The 21,191-nt window shown below is 39.0% G+C and overlaps 1 protein-coding gene across 1 annotated transcript; it reads left to right on the top strand.

Moving 5' to 3' along the window:
- The first annotated feature begins 4,805 nt into the window (after positions 1 to 4,805).
- On the top strand, positions 4,806 to 16,439 carry LOC107658877 (leucine-rich repeat neuronal protein 3-like). Its single transcript, XM_016447570.1, has 2 exons — positions 4,806 to 5,094; positions 12,811 to 16,439. Exon 2 carries the CDS (start codon positions 13,152 to 13,154, stop codon positions 15,270 to 15,272), a length of 2,121 nt encoding a protein of 706 aa, XP_016303056.1. The 5' UTR covers positions 4,806 to 5,094; positions 12,811 to 13,151; the 3' UTR covers positions 15,273 to 16,439.
- The last annotated feature ends 4,752 nt before the right edge of the window (positions 16,440 to 21,191 follow it).

Genomic DNA, 21,191 nt, shown 5'->3' with positions numbered 1-21,191 from the left:
TGGTTTGCAAGCAGGGGGTGACAAGTGTTTTTATGAGCAAGTAATTTTAAATCATTCACAACAGCTTTGTTCTGTTCTGTTCAGAATTATTTATAATTGAGTCACTGAATGAATCACTTAACCGATTAGTTCAAAACTATATAAACTTTATAAATAAATAAATACCGATGTATATATGCGACATACCTTATTTATTTTGATTTTTCAATGTATTTTGTCAAAATATGGTAAGAAATAATAAGAAGAGATATTTTAATTCATTTTAAATGTATTAAATATAATTTAAATAATAACGATTACATTTGAGTTATATGGAATCTATACCTACTTTACTATAACCAGTATTCAGCTAGAAAAGAGAGATAATACATACAGTACAAAATGAGTTTAAATATAAGAAAAGTGAAAGGACAGAGCTAACAGTAAAAAGCAGAAATAAAGGAACTAATCAAAGACCAGATATATGAGAAACATCAAGAGATAAAGGTATTGACAAAAGAGAACTGTGATGAGAGATATACTGAGTAATATTCATTTGAAATATTGGATATGAACTCAGGTCGTCTGTGCATAAGCTGCACAGGGCAATTTATCAAAGCACAATTCAACATGCACCGTCCCATCAAGCTGTACTGTATCTCTGCCTTACAAATGGTTGAATAAGAAGTAAGGGCCCTAGCATTTCTAGCTACGGGCTTGGGTGGAAATCCCAGGATTCAATTTCAAAATCATTGCACAGAAATGCACACACACATAAAAACGGTTTTCAACAATGGACAGCCAAAGCCAGTCATAAATCTGTTATTGAGCTTTTGAAGTCTATGTATGCAATGAGATCTGAAACTCAAGCTCAGTGCACTCGATCAGTCACCACACTTGTCCATTTCCACAAAACCAGGGTGCCACCTCCAACAAGAAGCCCCTTCTTCTCTATTCTCTTTTCTGTCTCATTTTCTTATGTATACCACCCGTTTCCCAACATCGAAGCTCCAGGATATGGCACCGCTCTCTCCTGGAGCCTCACCTCATGATCGGCTGAGATGAGCGAGGTTAACCTGGACAGTTTTACTGGGAACTCAGTCAGAACAACCAGGGGAGACAACAGAACTCCTCAGAGAGGCCCTTGAACATCCCGCGGCTAAAACTGCAGTCTCGCTCTGCTTTTTTGTATGGAACAAAAAAGAAATCTATCCTTTTATCCAGTCAACTTGTGTAGCATTCAGAGCAAAGCTTGAAGAGATGGTGTTACACAGGTGCTGGTCAGAATACTAATAATATTGACTTTAACAGAGGAAAGCTGGATGTGTATGATGGCTGCCTCTCAGGACGTTTGCGCTCTTAACAAGGCCGTTTAAAGAGCGTTGAACGCCTGACTGGAGATACATAAACTAAAGTGCAGGGCTAGCCAGTGTGCTGACACAAGCTTCTAATCACCGGCTAATAAATCCACCCTTTCTCACTGTTTTACTTACAAATTATGCAGCCTTTAATAGGTGAAATAAATTTTGCAGTGCACCTGGCTCCTGAAAGAAAGGAAGTAAGACAAAGAAAGAAAGCAAGAAAGAACACAGTCTCTGATTCTGTTGCACATTGGAAGTGAAAATAAGCTATTTTTTAACTTGGCAAAGTAGCTTGAGCATCATGGGAGTGTGGAGGCCTAATGAGGAGAGTGAGATGTTGTGTGTGGTTGGCTGGTGGCAGGATGTCTCTACATCAGTCTTAACTAAACAAACCCCCACCTGGGAAGCCTGTTAGCTGCACTGCAGGCACAGACAGCCCCATACCACAAGAACTGCTACAGTTTGAGAGGCGTATTCCCAGGCAACTCATGCGTCTCTGCAGGCATGCCACTGTCACATTACGAGCATCACTTGTCCAGCTTTTTTCTGCAACTCCACCAAACTGAAAAGCAATGTGCTGATGCAGTGGATATTGGGAAATTAGACTGTTTATGTCTGTGGCTCATGTCACAGCTATTACCTATCAATGGGGCATTGCTTTTATCAATTTGTATTTTATAACACGGCTGCAACAGTAATATAATAAGGATAAAAGTTCTATATAAATTACAATAATCAGAATAATACAGAAGCCTAAGAGGTCATCTATCATTTTCTTGTGATCTCGCCGTAATTTTCTCATGAGAGAAAAAAAAAGTGTCACTTGCCATTTCTCTGTTCAGTCACAAGTCAGAACAGAACCAATGCACTGCAGTGAATGGGTGCCGTCAGAATGAGAGTCCAAACAGCTGATAGAAACATCACAATAATCCACAAGTAATGCACATGACTTCAGTCCATCAGTTAACATCTTGTGAAGCGAAAAGCTGCATGTTTGTATGAAAAATCCATCATTAAAAAGTGTTCAACTTCAAACTGCTGTTTCTAGCTAAAATACGAGTCCTCTATCCATAATATTTCTTTTTCCAAAAAAGGTTGTCTGAGAAATATGCACAGTTTTACCAGCGAAAACAGTCCAAAACAGTTCTAAACAAATATGTTGGCGGATTTTGATGTGAGAGGACAACAGGGGAAGGACTTTTTTACTGGAGGAAGAATTATAATGGAATATGAACCAGAAGTGACGGCTTAAAGTTAAAATGTCTTAATTAAGGATTTGTTTCTTATAAACACACAGCTTTACTCTTCACAAGAATAGATTATTGTGACGTTTTTATCAGCTGTTTGGTCTCTCATTCTGATGGCACCCATTCACTGCAGAGGATCCATTGGTGAACAAGTGATGTAATGTGTGAAAAAGATTTCAGCAAAATTTCGTTTTTGGGTGAACTATCTGCATCTGTCAAACATCCTTTGGCTGGCAATAAAACTAACCACATGTTCAAAGTCACGATAGTGTCTATGACAAAGCCCTCTAAGGATACTGTTTTGGAAAAGGTGTTTCGGGGGTTTAGCTTGGGCGAGTCCTCGGTCAAAGTAAAAATACGCTCATCCATGATGCATTGCTATAGACATATGTCTTTGTCACCTCTAGACAAAAGAAAAAATAAGAGGGAACAAATTGAGATCGAGAAAACAACTTATGACATGTTGAGTTCAAGAAGTTGTGGTTAACAAAAAAAATGGTTTCTTAGGATTTCTGTTGACTATTACTTGGCGGAAGACTAGTTTATAGTTCAATAGCCTGGCGTGGGTGGTTTATGACTGACAAGCATTGAATCAATTTGACATGAATATATTATCATAAATTAAAATCAGTTTTATACAGTTTAATAATGTTTACAACTGTGCAAGTATTTGCCATAATGGTGGTTTCAGAATCAATACGCTTGTAGCTTTTAAATTACTTTTGCTAAAGGCTCTTCAGAAAACTTTACAGGTTCTATGTCTTTGTCAGAGGCTGTAAGACCATCTTCTCTAAGTTTCTTGTAAAAATATTTATAACTGTGGGACTCTAGTCAATAAACTGAACTGCCCTCTAAGGCCTTGTCTGTCAGAAAACAGATGCAGTGAAATGCCACGACGAAACCGCCTCACAAATTCCTAATATTCCTCTAAATTTTTCATAAATGGGGGCATGGACTGATGAAAAACCTGATACTTGCTGACATCAACCAAAACCCAGATTTATGCTTTTATAGTACATGCACATTCTTCTTTGGCAGAGCAGTCTCCTGATGCCAGAACAGAAAAAATGGTCTAGTGGCCGACCCTATCGGGAGTTTTATTATGAGTTATATCCCTGTTTTCTCAAGGTGTGTGCAGTCCCGAGGGTGAGCTGTGAAGGACCTGTGCATGGGCTGTAAAGCAAGACAGGTCCGTTTCAGGAAAGCACCTTCACAGTGATTTCATCCCTAAAAACAGGGTCACCACAAAAATGATGTATTCTGTCAGAGTCCCTGAAACAAGAACCTAAAGAATTGGAAACATGGAAAGCCTACCTTCAGCTTCCTGATTTTTTTTTTCAGCCCAAAATTCTGGTTGTTGGGTAGTTCTGATCCTTAAATGAAGTTGCTACACCTTGCCTGTGATGATACAAAACTATAAAAAACACAACAGTTATTACTTAAGTAATACCAAGTAAGAGCACTGTCTATCAGCATTATTGTGATTCCCCAAGTTTTCACATCTTTTAACTGTTTAAAAATGACACAGTTATTTTAAAAAGCAAAATAATTGCAGCCAAATAATAATTGTAAGCAATTTTTTGTTGGACAAAACAGTTGTATGCTATTTAGTGTATATTTGCGGTTTCATGAATGATTTATTTAAATTATCTTTAATTATCTCTAAAAATTACAGTGTAGACCTAATTTCAGATAAAAAGCCTATCATACGTGGTTTCCATTACGTTTTCATTGTAACAACAACAAACGCCATAGAAAAACAATATGCACTGATTTTGTAAGTCAAGACTGAGAACCTCTTGAAATTAACTTAAATAAAAAAATAAAAAAATAAACCAACCCTTGAGAAATATTAATTGGAGTGTCCAAGTATGACAACTAGCACTTGTTTGCCCCCATATTATGCTTTGAACTTGAGGTTATATTATTTTAGAAACTATATAAACACACGATGATCTTTCATACTCTGTCTGAAAAAAAAAAAATAAAATAAAAAAATACAACCCCAAAATACGACGCAATCCGAAATTAATATCAACATATCCATTTTCTTCTGCCTCTCTTTATTTCTCCAACGGACAGACGCTACTGTTTAGCCAATCAGTTGCGAGAGTTTCTCTCCGCCCCGCCGCTATTGGTTGATCTCTGGAGACTCGGGGGCTGTTCCGATATTAATGACCGCTGGGCAGACGGCGGCATGTCAATGTGACAACCGAACGAGCGGCTGCAGATGCGCCTCTGAACGCGGAGGAAGGAGGAGGTTGTCAGTGCGAGGGACTCTAAAAAGCTTCCAGACGGCTCTCACCTGGTGGATTTTGCCTCATTCGCAAGGCAAAATCTTAACGTTAGGAGCGCGAACCGCTGCTATTTCTCCATCTGCGTTAAAAGAAGACCACGCGCGCTTATTTTCATTTGCGTGGCGCGGGCTTTCCGCTCTCTGGAGCACTGCGCTATAGATGAACGGAATACATGTCGTTTTATTGACCGGAATGACTTACGTTGAAACGGTAAGTTTGAACATTTTCCGATATACCTCATCTATTTGGTTCATTAATATTAATCTTAGTTGGTATTTACTGCATGAGCATCCACATTCAAGTTAAAGGAATATGCGTCAGAGTGATTAGTTCACTGCAAAACGACCGTGAAGAAAAAGAAATGGAAGGGAATTGATAACAAGCACGTAGGTAGTTGAATAAATAGCCATGCCAACCTGGAGCACAGAATTCCTGTTGCTGATGTCGCGGTCGGAGAACAAACACATGTGTGCATCAGCAGCAGCAACAGGAAATCTGTGTTCCAGTTTGGGATGCGTATTTTTTTGGACACAAGGCACGTCCTGGATGAATAGCCACAGGCAGTCTTGCATCTGGCTGTTCTCAATCTCCCTTAAATCACCCTGTTGCCGTCCAAGATGTTCTACAGCACCCCTATAGCACATGAATTTCAAATGCAGTCGCCTTGAGCATCCACTGTACAGTAAGTATCGTTAAATGAATGTATATCACTTTGAATGGAGGCATTGTGATTCTGATCCATTCGTCTGATTTGCATTCATTGCTTCATCCTAATTTATACCGTCCACAGCAAAACACCTCCTATGCAGATGATGGCATTTTTTAAATTTTTTACCCCAGCTGTTAATCACACAACCAGCGAGTTTGTCCTCCCACATCTCTTTGTAGATGGAGGCGGTGAGGAATCATTGCAGACTGGCTTTGCACTTTCTAAAACACAAGTCAGAGGTTGTCTTATGGATTGCAAATAGCATGTGTTTGCATGCATGCATTATTTCAACACATATTTGGGGTAGTGTGAATTAAATTAAGATTAAAATAAAAAATCTTAAAGTAGAATTATGTAAAAAAAAGTGCATCATAAATATCCATATATGATCCTCTACTAGCAAGCAGATACCAATTAGATCACTGGGTTTCAGGGGCAAAAGTCATTGGTCCTGAAAGAAAAATATGGAAGGATTGGGCTTTCCCATAGAGGACCTTAGTGGGACCACCACAGGGCCTGGGACAGCCATTACCAGTTGTCCCTCGCTGATGGCAGGACACTGACTCGTTACAAAGTGAAAATGTTGAGCAAAAATATTTTTCGGCTTAATGGTAGACAATACACTCCAACCAGTTTGTGTCCTTGGAGTCTCTTTCATGCCAAACTCTCCAAACTCAGACCTGAGCGGGCAATTCTTAATCACAGATGTAATCACATGGGCCACTTGATGGCTGCACTAATTAACAGACAATAAGTAATACCCTTGATATTAAGGATCTCTCAGACGCGGCTTCTGTGAGCACACTGGAGTGTTTAACTGATTTTAGTACCTCTTTGTATGACGAGGTGCTGGAAAATTGCTTTCTCTGATCGTTGCGTCATACTAAACAGTTTGAAGCACAAATCAATGGTGGATGTGCGGTTTGAAATCCAATTTATGCAAGCCTGCATTGTCAGTGCAAAGTGGTATGGGCTTCGAAACAAAACATCACAACATGTGTGTTGAAAAATAGCAAGTGTAGCATTTCAATAGCTTAACACTTCATCAAACAAATGAAATATTAAAATGCTTTCATGTTCTGGCAGAGCATAATGCTAGCCACACTAATAACATGGATTCAATTCCCATTGAAAGCATACCTTGATTGCACCGAGGGTCCAAGGGTCACTTTGGGTAATGCCTGTGCCAAATGCATTAATGAAAATGTTAATATAATATCTTAATATAGAAAATATGCAGAAACATGATGAATTCACTTTTAGAGGTATATATATATTTTTATAGTTATACCTGCCATGTCTAATACAAATAGGGAAAAAAAAGACATAAGGCAGGGTAAACTGGCTTTTTAATGATTTCTCCCCAATCTCCGTCTGTTGAAAAGGTCGCCACACTCCACGTTCTCTCATTGTTGCAAAAGACTCGACTAGTTCTGTTTTAAAATATAGACTTTAATAAGAGAATATGATAGCAGCATATGCTATCTGTGTTTTCACGAGTAAACAGAGCAGAACCATCTGAGAAGCACTGCTGTGCTCTCCATCTGTTCTTAGATTAGACTGATACCTGTAGTAGAGGCATCCTGTGCAGTATAGAGCGCATACTGGGAGAACTGGGATCTCATTATGCCTAAACAGTCAAGTTAGAGATGTTTAGAACACAATAAACCATGCACTGCTACACCGATAGATCGACTGACACTTGCTGTTGGGAACACGCTTTCAATCAATCAGGCCCAATTAGTGTGAAATGCTGTATTTCTACCCTGGGGAGATTTTATTGGTTTTCATAATTAGGTTCTTCATATATAGTGTAGTTTAGTGATGCAATTATTCTGTCCATTGTGCATGGTGTCTTTTCCTCAGGCTGGGTTATGCATGTTAGAGCAAATAGCAACGTTACATGTCTCTGGATGAGCAATATGGTTATATCGATATGAGTAAGAATTTTCTTACAGCATATTCAGAACCTTAAGGGAAAATTCTGGAAAACTCTCTTAAAACTCAAAGAGAATGTACAATTGGAGTTCTAAAATTATAATAAAATGTACATCTGATGTAAAAATTATTGTACTGGCATTTAAACATTCTGCATTCTAATTAATGTCAATGTGTTTTTAAATCCAAACCACATTTGCACCCAGAGAATCAGTTTATCTCTAGCTATATGAGCAATAATGCCTTCCACTGAAGACTAGCTTAGAAAGGGGTCATTAATAGGAATGAGAGATAAAGAGATACTTTATTGATCCTCGATGGATAATGTAGTAACTACCTGTAAATAGTTGGCCAACTGGTTTGCAAATTTTGCAAGAATGTGCATTTAAACCTTTAAACCTTCGAATAGCATGCTTTTTGCTTATAAGCAAATAAATACAATATATATACAATATATTAATTAGTGCTTGCATGGTAGAACTGTATTGATATACCCCTTTTCACTTTCTTCAAGAATTTAGCCTAATATTAAAATAAAAAAAATGTTTACCATTCAAAATGCATTGTAATATTTGGAAAACAAATTGTGGTATTGCAACTATTTGCGTAGTGACTTGCGATTGGTATTTTTGTCCTTAGATCTATTTAAGAGTTTAAAGTCACTCTTACACCGTGTCCTAACTACACGCGATACGACAAGATTCCAGCGATAAGCAATTTGGGTGTCCACACCAAACGCGACGTGACACTGTGACGCGACAGAATCAATCAAATATCACAGCCAATTAGAAGCGTGTGTGGGCGGGCTCTCTGAAAGCGCACTGCTCTCGCAACGAAATGGATACGTTTATAATCTAATTCATAAATATTAAACCTTTTTAACATCATTAAATGTACATACTGAGTGACTGATAACATCTTTGTCATGGAATACACTCATTGGTTCGCAGGTAAACTATCTATTGTTGCTTTCAGTATGGCTATAAGGTCATGCAATATGATATTTAAACTCATATTAGACACGTTTAACTTTGAATAAAGCATATAATTACCTGAGATTATCTACTGTCATATAGTTTTTGTATGTTGTTGTTCCAGCCGCGACGTCGCGGAAATAGAAACCGTTTCTAAATTTGAAATTTCATGTGTCGCCGCCGTGGCTAGTTAGGACAAAAAATCCAATTAACATGGAAAAGATACCTTTTATCGTGTCGCGGCGTCGCATGTAGTTAGGACACTGTGTTACATGGCAAAGACAGTGTTGCGTTGGGTGCGAGGTCCCATGCACTGCAGAGAGAAAATAAATAATAAATAAAATAAGATGCACGCTGAGTGTCATGACAACAGCAAAAGTGGCTCTGATCTGGCATTTAATTTACACAGAACCAAATCTTAAAACCTGTGCTTGTCTAGAACATCACCACTGTTCTATTTCTGCCTTGCAAGCACTGGTATTTCCTTCAGGAATTGACGTTCAAGTTAATTTATATCAGCACAAACTAGATTTTACTAAAAGAGCAAATCAGCATCAAACAATCAGTTACAAAATACCAGAATTGTTCATGTACACTTGAATTCATTGAGGGAAACAAATGACGGCAGTGGAAAAGCTGAAACCTGTGGGGTCCATCGGTTAATTTGGAACATTGATTCTGCATTAACCGTCGACTCGGTGCTGATTTTGCGAGCACATAAGAACAGGTGCAAAGGGAAACGTTCCTTGAGCATTGCACTGGAAACTTCATTATGCACACACATTGCAGAGCAAAGCCTGTTTAATGGACTCTTCCCTTACCTTGAAAATAGTGTAATGGCAAATCAATGAAGTACAGGGCAGGGGGACTAGCAGCAAAACAGACTATGCCACCCACTGAGAGGCCTATGCAAACTGGCTGGCACCTAGGCCCTTTGCGTCTTCTCCAGGCCTGAGAGAACAGCTTTCACAGAGCATGTTAAGAGAGGAGGGGAAAAATAAGAGCTTAAGTGAAACACAATGAGGAGAGAGAGCATGGGTGTAAGACCAGGGGTGTCTTTCTGTAGACATTTGTATGAATGAGCAAGAAAAATTCTCAAGACCATTTGAACAATATTTCCTCTGAATCATCTCTATAATACAAAGGGCTATTTCTACAGGAAGCAATCCCACCTCTGCCCTACTTTCTGTACATGCGATCTGTTTGACAGAAGTTTAACTGGAAATGAAAGCCTACAGCTACACCTGGCATCATATATATTTCAAACACCCATGTAAGCTTGCTGGTCAGTTAAATGTTACTTTTATGTTCTAACCCAAAAAATAAATATTTGTTGTGCTTGTAACAATTAACTTACAATTACCTGGAGATGGAGTGGCTAGGAAGTGGTGGCTTGAGAACTGTAAGGAATAAAACATCATCAAATCAAAATACATTATTGTATCTGCTCTTTTTAGAAAAGTGTCCTCAATGTGCATTAATGTATGTGTATCCCTATTTAAAAACACAAATCATGTTATTATCCCCAGTGCAGTTTACATTGAGTTGCTACAGCTATTTTCCAATCTGCAGAGGCGCTAACTTGGGGTTTAAGAGGACCTCAAGCTCAGTAATCAGTCCCCAGCCCAAGATTTACAGCCTATCTCAAACAACTCAGCCCAAAGCAAACACAGGAGCCGGGCTGCCACCATTCAGCCTGAGTTACTTCCCAGGGTCAGTAGGGCTTCTGCCCACCGGACACATTTATTCAAACATGCCCCTATATTTTACAAGCCCAATCAAGATGATGCTAGCTCTGTGATATCAGGTCTGGCAAATAATGGCGGGGAACGATTCTCTGACTCCTCTTCTCTCCAATTTTGCTGACTGACTCTGCAGTACATCAGGACGGTGATTAGAGGCATCCATCTTTAAAATTCCATTTTCTCTGGTATTAGTTGCATTTCTCTCTGTCTCTGAAAGCGTGGCACACTATGCAAGGTATTGCCACTTAAGCTCTATGAGCCACGGTGTTGTTCCAAGTTCTTACGTTTGTACGTTCTCACCTACACTTAACTGGGTTAAGCCTAATTTCCTTAATTTGTCTTTGACTGGAGTTTTTAATGGGTGCGCCATACCTTTATTGCTGTTACAGAGTCAGTGGAGGTTAATACAGGTTTAGTTGTATTAGTGTGTCTCCTCTCCTGGGAGTGTTTTTTGTAGATACTCTAACAGAAACAGCCTCAAGAACACGATCATGAGCCAGCCATTACACGCAAAAAATACATTATTTACCATCGCAGAAACTAGGGCTCTAACAGGGTTATTTCTGGAGGATAGTGTATCGATTTTGTAGTCTTAAAATTAATAAAAAGTTCTTTGATTTCTTCTCACTTCACAACATATATGCAATAATGATGCCACTGCCACACAGTTTTAGTTCCTTTTTAAAATGTAGCTAAATAATTACATTCTGAAATAATGTACAGAAATCTAACAGTTGCAGATGATGCTGTTGACTATGGAAAGCTTGATTTAACACACTCATAGCAGTGCCAAATTATTCATGCCCCATTGAACTATGCCTTTATTGTGCATTGTTAAATGGTCCTGTTCACGATGTGAAATCACTGAACACGGAAACTCTGGCCCTGCATCAAAAGCATAACCTTGTCTAAAAGGGCAAGATGAAAAAAACATTCCTGCACAACAGAAAATAGAAAGAAGGATAAAACATTGCATGTGGGCCGCCAGAACAGTTCTCCTAAATGCATCTTAAATTCTAAACATTTATTAAATACTAAGTACTAATTTTAATATCTTGATACTTTAATATCTGGGAAAATCAGGGATCCAGAACTATCACAATTTAAAACAAGAGACTAGAAAGATTAGAAGAAAAACAAACTGCAGTTTCATTTATTGCACATTAACATTATGCTTTGAACAGACAAGCATGCCTACGCACTGCATTAGTAGTGAACCTGCACTACTAGAGAGAACATGCAGGTGCTGTAGGAGCAGTGCTCCATTTAACACGTCAGGAAAATAGGCCATTCGTGTCAGTCAGGAAAACTATATGCATTTTCCAGTATTTATGGCTGACACAGGTATTGTCAAGCAGCCATTTTCCAACCACCGTGAGAGTAGCGGCACATCTATGAGGTGTAATAAACACCCAAATTTAAAAGCCCTCGTTACCTGCTAGGCTTAACAATTTGACGGTCGTTGTCTATGGGACAATTCAGTGTAGTTCCTAGCGTCTCTGTTGTCAACACATGTACACTTCGGTGATATAGAGACAACAGATCAGGTGCAGTAACCCCCCACCAGACAGAAATCACCTGATCTGGGGAAGGCCGTATATATCATGTACTTCAAACAGATTCTGTTGCTGAAAATATTGTTCATCATAAAGGTCCCTGTATTGAAGCTTTTTCTGAGTGTTCTTGGATTAATTAAGAATCTTGTTGCCTTGGAAAATCACACATTTTGCCCCAATTACTCAACCAAAAAACACACTATCACCTCCAAAGAGCCTTGAGGGATGAACTCTGTGTTTCTCCGTCTGTGAAGCTTACTGAAGACTTTCTGTGGTATCCTCACTTCCTCACCACCTTCCTTAGGCACTGAAGTTGAAAAGAGGGATGATAGTGTGATGGAACAGTCTCTTTCTTTCTGTCTGTCTTGCTTACTTGCATTCTGGCTATGGCACGTTTCATAGTAACCCTAGTGATGCGGAGAGCTCTCACAGAATTGCTGATTTTTCTTCAGTATTCTGCGTAGTACAACAAAGAGTTGCTTTTAACAGTGGAAAAATAACAAATTGGTGTTTAAAAGTAATATTGATACTTTATGTGGTATTTGCAATTAAAATATATTGTATTCAAGGCCATGGTATATGTTGCTTATAGCCCAATTGTGTTATTTTCACTAAAGTGGAGTGGAGTGTAGTGAGAATGTTTTGTGTACATGGCTAGAACATTTCATCACGGTGAGTTGCATCTGGGGAATCTACCCTTTAAAAAAATAAGCAGCAATATTAATGCCTACATGTCAAACACACTAAGCTTCATAATTCACACATTTTAGTGAACTTCAGCTTCAGAATCCCAAAATAATATCCAAGGTGAAGGACACCCATATCCGTATGTCAAAGGCTTAGCGTGCAAGGTACTGCTGAATAAAATGTCAGCAGACATCAGAGTGCTTTAATGTGACTTTTGTAAATGTCAGCATGCCTCTGTCTTGCCTTAGTGATGCCCTTGCATTTTTCTGGTAATTATATGCTAATATTTTTCATCTCTTTCTTCTTATTTTCTTCAGGTAGAAGTGGATTAGGCTGATGATGGCATCATCTGTAGTAGTAAATGAAATGAACGACCTTGCTTCTGCCTAGCTGAAACCGCCGCTACCTGAGGTTTAATGGTGACCTTTTTACCTTTATCTGCCCAACCAGTAAAATTTCATATGCCACCTTCAATCTGAATTACGGGAGACTTGGCGACAGGACATCGCATCTGTTGACAGCACATCAGTCAGGGCCTAGGGAAGGCCCTCTGTTGGATTCAAGTGATCACCACAAATGGTTGATTATTTTTGAAGTGAAGTGCTTTTGCCACAAAATCTTTTAGGACCAACTACTTACTGGTGGGAACTGTGCCAATATGAAGGACATATCATTTGCGGATTATTTGCTAGTGGGTCTTGCAGTGACTACCTTGGTTCTTGCTGCAGAAGAGAGAGTCAGTTGTCCCAAACTTTGTGTATGTGAGATTAGACCCTGGTTTTCCCCTAGCTCTGTCTATATGGAGGCTCCCACTGTTGACTGTAATGACCTAGGACTTTTTGACCTGCCCATGAGATTGCCATCTGATACACAAGTCGTTTTACTGCAGACCAACAACATTGCTAAGATTGAGCACCCTTTGGATTACCTGCCAAACATCACTGAGATTGATCTCTCCCAAAACAACCTGTCATCAATAAGTGATGTCAATATTGGCCACCTCCCTCAACTCTTATCCCTACACATGGAGGAAAACTGGATATGTGCCCTACCAGACAACAGCCTTTCTCAACTGACCAACCTTCAGGAGCTCTACCTAAATCATAACCTCATCTCCTTCATTTCTCCCGAGGCTTTTCGTGGCCTGCAGAGCTTGCTGAGACTTCACCTCAACTCCAACCGGCTTCAGAGTATAAAAAGCGAATGGTTTGAGCCCTTACCAAATTTGGAAATTCTAATGATTGGGGAAAATCCTGTCCTCTCTATTCAGGATATGAACTTCAAACCTCTGAGAAACCTTCACAGCCTGGTTCTTACTAGAATGAACCTGTCACAGATACCAGATGACTCACTTCTGGGCCTTGACAATCTGGAGAGTATCTCATTCTATGATAATACATTCCCTAAGGTACCCCATGGTGCTCTCAGGAATCTGAAGAGCCTCAAGTTTTTGGATCTTAATAAGAACCCCATTGGGCGAATTCAGAGGGGTGACTTTGTGGACATGCTCCATCTTAAGGAGCTCGGCATTAACAGCATGCCTGAGTTGGTGTCCATTGATAGTTTTGCCCTCAACAACCTCCCAGAACTGACCAAAATCGAAGCCACCAACAACCCCAAACTTTCCTACATACATCCAAATGCTTTCTGTAGGCTGCCGAGGCTGGAAACTCTAATGTTAAATGGTAATGCTTTAAGTGCCCTCCACAGGATAACAGTGGAGTCCCTCCCAAATCTCCGGGAGGTTAGCATGCACTCTAACCCAATCCGCTGTGACTGCGTTGTACGGTGGATGAACATGAACAAGACAAACATTCGCTTCATGGAGCCTGATTCCCTGTTCTGTGTGGAACCTCCAGAGTTTGAAGGTCAGCATGTGCGGCAGGTTCACTTCAGAGAGATGATGGAGATCTGTCTGCCTCTCATCTCTTCAGAAGGCCTCCCCACACAAATCAGTGTGGAAAGTGGGAGATCTGTGTCTCTTCACTGCCGTGCCTTTGCTGAACCTGAGCCAGACATTTACTGGGTGACTCCGTCAGGGAGAAGGGTCATCCCAAATGCTGTTTCTGCGAGATTCTACATGCACCCCGAAGGCACACTTGATATTTATGATATCACTGAGGGCGAGGCTGGATTGTACACATGTGTGGCACACAATCTTGTTGGAGCAGACCTGAAATCTGTCTCAGTGGAGGTAAATGGATACTTCCCACAACCTGTCAATGACTCACTGAATGTCAACATCGAATCTGTACAGACCAACTCTGTTTTGATATCCTGGAATGCCTCTCATGGTAGCCTGGCACCAAACATTAAGTGGTATACAATGCCCACTGCAAACCATCCAACAGTGGCATTCACAGCTAGGGTAACATCTGACGTGACTGTATATAATCTCACACATCTCAGCCCTGCTACACAGTACAAAGTGTGCGTGGACATTCACAGCATCCATCATAAACATGACACCACATGTGTCAATGTCCTAACTAAAGGATTAGAACAAGACGTAAAGGACTCCGAGAGGTGGGACATGGTGCTGATTGCTGCTTTTGGTGTGCTTTTCATTGTGATATCAGTGGCTTGCTTTCTGATTTATGTCTTTATGAGGAACCACTGCATTTATGGAGAACTGAAGCGATACCCTTCCAAAATGGCTCTGATGTCTGAGACCAGCCAGCAGTCTCCCTTTACAAGGCTCTGGATTTCTGGCAAAGGGATGCCAGCTGCTGTTGAGGTGAAAGCCACAGTCATAAATGTGTTGGACAATGCATTTTAAGCTGTACCTGCAGAGAACCACAAAAACTACAAGCAAACTGACAAGGCAAGAGCGGAGAACTTGCTTTTCCAACTTGCCATTTATCTTTTTGCCTTGAAACAGACATCAAATTCAAATGGAAGCGATGTCTAAAAATCTATAACTAGCTCTATAGCCCCTCATCACGAGCTGTCAGATGTGGCAAGTGGCAATGGAACAGTGGTAACTAGCGAGAGGTAGAGACTTGCTGCTAAAGTATGCAGTGTGATATTTCTGGGCCATTCACTGAAAACAGATGATATTAAGACATCAGGAAGGTGTTGTTTCTCATACCTGACTGTTAAATGTGTAAAGAGTAGTGGAACAGTCCTTGTGGTCCCAAGCAATACCGTCTGTGCTGTACGACAACCACATAGGCGTGTTAGAGACCCGACTGTTTGTTAAGAAGGAAATCTAGTAGAATAGAAGATTACGGTGATTATGATGTGAACTTTTAATGAAACATGTCGTTTTTCTATTTAAAAGCAGATCTGTCTTTTCATGCCTAAAATTGTTATATATTCTATCCAGAAATGTAACAGGTATCTTCTGTGCAGTAGCCAGGCAGTAAACAAGTGTGAATTACTTACAGTATGAAAGATACAACTTAAGTAACGAGACTACACATTTGCTGAATAAAACACAAATGTACATCTTAAGGAATCTACATACATAAATATATATTATATTTGATTATATTACTATCAGGACTGGATGTTGTTGAATGCAGACACTTTAAAAGCATCTCTCAGACATAAATTGCAGAAGGTTGATCATGACAGGGTAAGTGCCTACTCCTGAATCTTAGACCAGAAAAAAAAGAAGAAAAAAAAAAACACTTTTGAATGTTACTTCTAATGGTTTCCTGAGAGATCCCTGGAGAACAGAGCCATGATTCCAGCCTCACATGCAAATTTGTGCAAATACTATATGAGTATTTTTTAGCATAAACGTGGATTAAAAGCATTGCGTCCTTGCTTTGAGTGTGAAAAAGCGATTTTTATATTGACTGTGCTGTCTGTTCTACCCTAAGCACATTAGTCAATGAGACCAATGTGCTTAAGGTACTGTAAAAACTAAATAAATGTCAGGGTTTTTTTTTTTTTTTTTTTCTTCTAATGTTGGAATCAGTATGTTTACTGATCTAAGTTCTGGGGAAAAAGCCTTACCATGATTAACAAACGTGTCTTGAAGGAATAGTTCATCCAGAAATTAATGTTCTCATGTTGTCATGTTTTTCCAAACTCGTAGGACTTTTTCTTCTGTAGAACACAAAAGAAGGTTAGCATAATCTCCAAGGTGCTCTTATCTGTACAATATAAGTGAATAGGAATAGACACTGTCAAGCCTACAAAAACAAGTCAACATGGAACATGTGGCAGTGCAAATGATCAATAAACTCTACAAATAACAAAAAAAGCACCATAAATAAAACGTTGTTCGGAAAATAACAGCTTAGAAATTCTGCTAAACTTGTTCTTCGTACTTGTGTTTCACAAAAGTACATCAAATGTGACTGAAACAACAGGGTCGGCAAATGACAACATTTTTATTTTCTGGAGAATTATTCTTCCAGTGGCATAAAGAGGGGACTGCCTGGTTCAAGTCTAAGACAACCGAATCAGCTGCAAAGAATCACATTGTATTTGCTCCATTTAAGATCCAGCACAGACTCACAACCCAAAAAATTACAAACATGATGAATGCTCGTCAGCCACTGACTGACACAGAGGATTTGTCAGACAGGCGTGCTCGTACATCAGCGAGGCTTTCAGCAGTGCAGACAGGCCTTTTAGAGGCCAGCTATCAGTCAGACACAAGGAGGGCTAAATTATAACTCAAACTCTATGCTGGCACTGTTCAGGCAGACTGAAGTCCACAAGCCTTTGCCCTCCCTTTTCAGTCATATTGCAGGTTGAGGTGCTTCTGCAGCTACAGACAAGGTCACCATGTACCTGTACTGCATCAAAAGAAAAATGACATTGTAGCAGAAGTATGATAAACCAGATAAGCCTGCAACAGATAGAAAGCATTGTACCAAAAGTAAAAACTCAATGACTAATTATGCAAGATTATACAGTGGCAACTATATTATATCTGTTTTAAACCTGATACATCCTGAATGAATGGAATCAGCAAGATGTCACAATTGAATTCTTAAAGAGGACAAAACAAAATTAAATGTGCTGAATCCTCAAATATATTTCCCTGCACCTCAAACAGATAAAAGAACTCCAAGGCCATCTAACATGATATTAGAACTCATCTGTCTGCATTTTAAACCATTTCTAGATGAATAACTTTTATTAAGAAAGGAGTAGGAGAGATTTTAAAAGCTTTAGGGGCCTAACAATGATATCTCCTCTATTTCACCAAACAGATTTTTGTTGAACAAGCTACTTAAACTGTCTAAGACAAATTCAATTCTATAATGCCTGAAAACATGTTTAATATCGCAGGAAAATTCTTAACAGCAGTCTTTTTCGCTTAGGTAGTCTCACTAAGGAGAAATTAAATGTCCCATAGTTCTGTTTGTTTATGAGCCAAACCCAGCTGGACATCTGAGTTATTGCCCTATTAAAAACTACATATTTGTACTTGGGTCTTTCCTGCTACAGGCCACCGCTGCAATAAAAAGAAGCGAAATGACAACAATCATTTATATTTCTTTCACAAGCACCCAGGGATTTGGATAATTATAGCACTTATAATCTCTGTGAGCTCACCCTGATGTGATCTGGCCTGCAAAATGTGGCTGTGCTGCAACCCCCATTAAAATAAATATAAAACAATGTGCGATGTAGTTTTAACTAGTTCCCTGTAATCATCCATGCGCAAAATGAAAATGTCAACAAAATGATACTACACTGTCCATACTGAAATATATTGTATTTAGAGTAAAAATCTGAAATAAAAACTATTATGTAATTTATTTACATATCACATTTGACACAAAATGCAGTTTAGGTCCACTTTTTTTTTTTCTTGAAAGACAATCTTGCATTTAACCAGGCAGTATTAAATTCTGAGTGGTGACCACACTGAATGCATTTCCTGAAGAGACAAAATGTCAAGACAGATATGTTTCTTGCCCATCAGAGCACCACAGCCCCCAGATGCATTTGTCACGAGGTTAACAAAATGTTTTACTCACAGATAAGCAATCATCAAAAACACAGTGGTTCTTTGGATGCACTGTAAAATGCTAACAAATACGATCTCAATATTTTCAAATGCCATTTACCTGTAAATTCATTTTGACAAGCTTTCAAGTTTCACCCCAATAACATTTATAATACCAAAAACAGTCAGTCCTGTTATGACTCATTAACAGTCCTCTGTTCCCAAGACCTCGGAGTGAAAATGAGGACAACATCAGATTCCTTAGGGAGCCTTTTAGCCAGTTGGCACTCAGATTCCGGCATGGATCAGTGCTTTCCTGATCATTGATCGATTGCTTTGCCTTTTAGCCCGTGTCTTTGCGGAAAAGAATTTCACAGAGGCAGCTGAGAAGCCCAATCAATGGATGGGCTAATGAGCTATTCACACTCATGTCTGCACACAAAGAGATGGACAATAAAAGAGATTCCTCACATGTCTAGCTGGACAGAAAAAGGGTCACGGCAAGTGTCAGAAATTTAATTCTTTATTAAGTAATGATATTCGCCCCCATTGAATTGATTTTCAGGGACAATTTTTATTTTTATGAGGGCAAATTTTAAAATGAAAATAGCGTGCCGTACATTTACGCCAAAAACTTGTATAGAATTAATTGAAATGTCACTATGGTGTCTAAAAATGCACAACCAGATAGTCCTGTATAATAATCCCCATATTTTAGTGTGTTTTTGTCACTTCCAAGTTATGCCAGCTTTTTCTACATTCTTTTATAACAAGCCATAAGCAGCAAATACTTGGAGTGAACACAAGTAAATGGAGACGGCCCAATTTAGCCCAATACTGTCTAGGATTACATAATGGTAACGACACATTAAGGGAGACTGTAGATGGGGCCCTTGTGATTTTAAAGTGTATACACAGCAAATATCCACAGTATTCCATTTTTCAAACTGACGATACATAGGGCAGCTTTTAAGGCAGCGTTGCCAGGCAACACCAATGAAAATGGCCACCAATGTAAAACAATTTTGCCAATACTGAGCCTTTTACCATTAATGCCTGATGCTGAACTTGTTGCATGTGTCCCAGCATCATTTTCAAAGTACTGACCCCTGGATCAGAGGACAAACCATGGAGGTCAATAAAACCTGGATACAGCTGGCTATTAAATTCAATACTGCAATCTTTGCTCATTGACAATTTGAGCCAGTCATAAATGCAATGTGACTAATCACTTTGGAGCTGCAGGAAAATGCATCTGGATGGCACCACAAGAACAAGTATATCTACCAGCCAGGGCGCAATGACCCACAGCAGACCCATGAGAGACCCAAGAGAGATATCGGGGGAAAAAGCTTTCCATTTAAACTCAGTGGTATTAGAGAAAGTATTAACGTACTGCATTCAAGATGTAAACTAAAAATGACCAATACATTGGATAAAAAACACCAGTAATCTTCCTGTCCAACTAAAGCATTTAAAAAAAAAAACAATCTGTTATACGACAAATTGTTTTTGTTGAATGGAATAAAGCTGAAATAAAATAAATCCAACTATGCGAAAAACAAACGATTTAAATGAAAATTACAAATGTTGCTGAAATGAAAATGTTTAAGTACTAAAATTACTAACTAAAACTGAAATAAAAATAAATTAAAACTAAACAGAAATATAGAAGCTAATGAAAAAGACAAAAGTACATAGCAAAATTATAAAAAATAAAACACACATTAACACATATTGACAAACCTAATACTTTTTTTTTGTTTTTTTTTTGGATTTGAACATCTTTATTTTACAGCAGTAATTTCTGTTTTATATGTTTAACACAGCAAAACCTAAACCCTTTTACTACCTCCTGAGAGACACATATCCCTGTTTGGGAATCGCTGAATTACATTGTAACCTGGTTATCAGCGATATAAAGAACAAATCAAGTGTTAAGAGTTTGTGATCCATAAAATTACTATAGTGGTTATGAAATCCCCACAGTCCATCCATCCATCCATCCATCATTCCATGGGCTCACGCCCGTTGGTGTCCAATGCCCGTCTGATGCTCCATTTCCACTGTGCACGGTCCTGTGCCATCCTGCTAAGAGAGTGGATGTCCCTCTGACACCATTCTTTGATGTCATCCAACCACTCCCTACTCGATCTTCCTCTCCGTGTCCGTCCATCCATGATCCCAAACACCACACACTTCACCAGTCGCTTGTCCTCCATCCTGCAGATATGTCCAAACAGGCTGAGCTTCCTCTCCATGATGAGTTGTACAATGTTCCTCGTGTTTCCAACTCGTCTTTGCACCTCCACGTTTGTGATTTTCTGATGCCAGTGAATGTGCAAGATTCTCCTGTAGCACTTCATTTCAAACGCCCGCAGTAAATCTTTGTCTTTCTTCCTCAATGTCCATGTCTCACAAGCATACAGCAACACACTCATCACACATGTCCTAATTATGCTGACAGTCCATGAAAGTCCATGAAAACCACGATGTCGATGGTCATGATAAAGTCACATTAAAGGGGTCATATGATGTTGCTAAAAAGAACATTATTTTGTGTATTTGGTGTAATGAAATGTGTTTATGTGGTTTAAGGTTCAAAAACAGGGTGTCCGCGGGGTCTTAAAAAGTTTAAAAGTTGATAAATCAATTTAGAGAAAATTAAGGCCCTTAAATATTAAAAGTTGATAAATCAATTTGAAGAAAATTAAGGCCCTTAAAAAGTATTAAAAAGTCTTAAATGCTATTTTCAAGGTATTCAATTTTGTATCATCT

The sequence above is a fragment of the Sinocyclocheilus anshuiensis genome, unplaced genomic scaffold (assembly GCF_001515605.1).
Source record: "Sinocyclocheilus anshuiensis isolate Anshui unplaced genomic scaffold, SAMN03320099.WGS_v1.1 scaffold283, whole genome shotgun sequence".
NCBI classification, from domain to species: Eukaryota; Metazoa; Chordata; class Actinopteri; order Cypriniformes; family Cyprinidae; genus Sinocyclocheilus; species Sinocyclocheilus anshuiensis.
Note: the sequence above shows the minus strand (reverse complement) of the source record. Positions and strands in the feature narration are given on the sequence as shown.

Bases quoted from the DNA above. Each gene is read 5' to 3' on its own strand.
- LOC107658877 (XM_016447570.1), top strand. From the start codon at position 13,152: ATGAAGGACATATCATTTGCGGATTATTTGCTAGTGGGTCTTGCAGTG.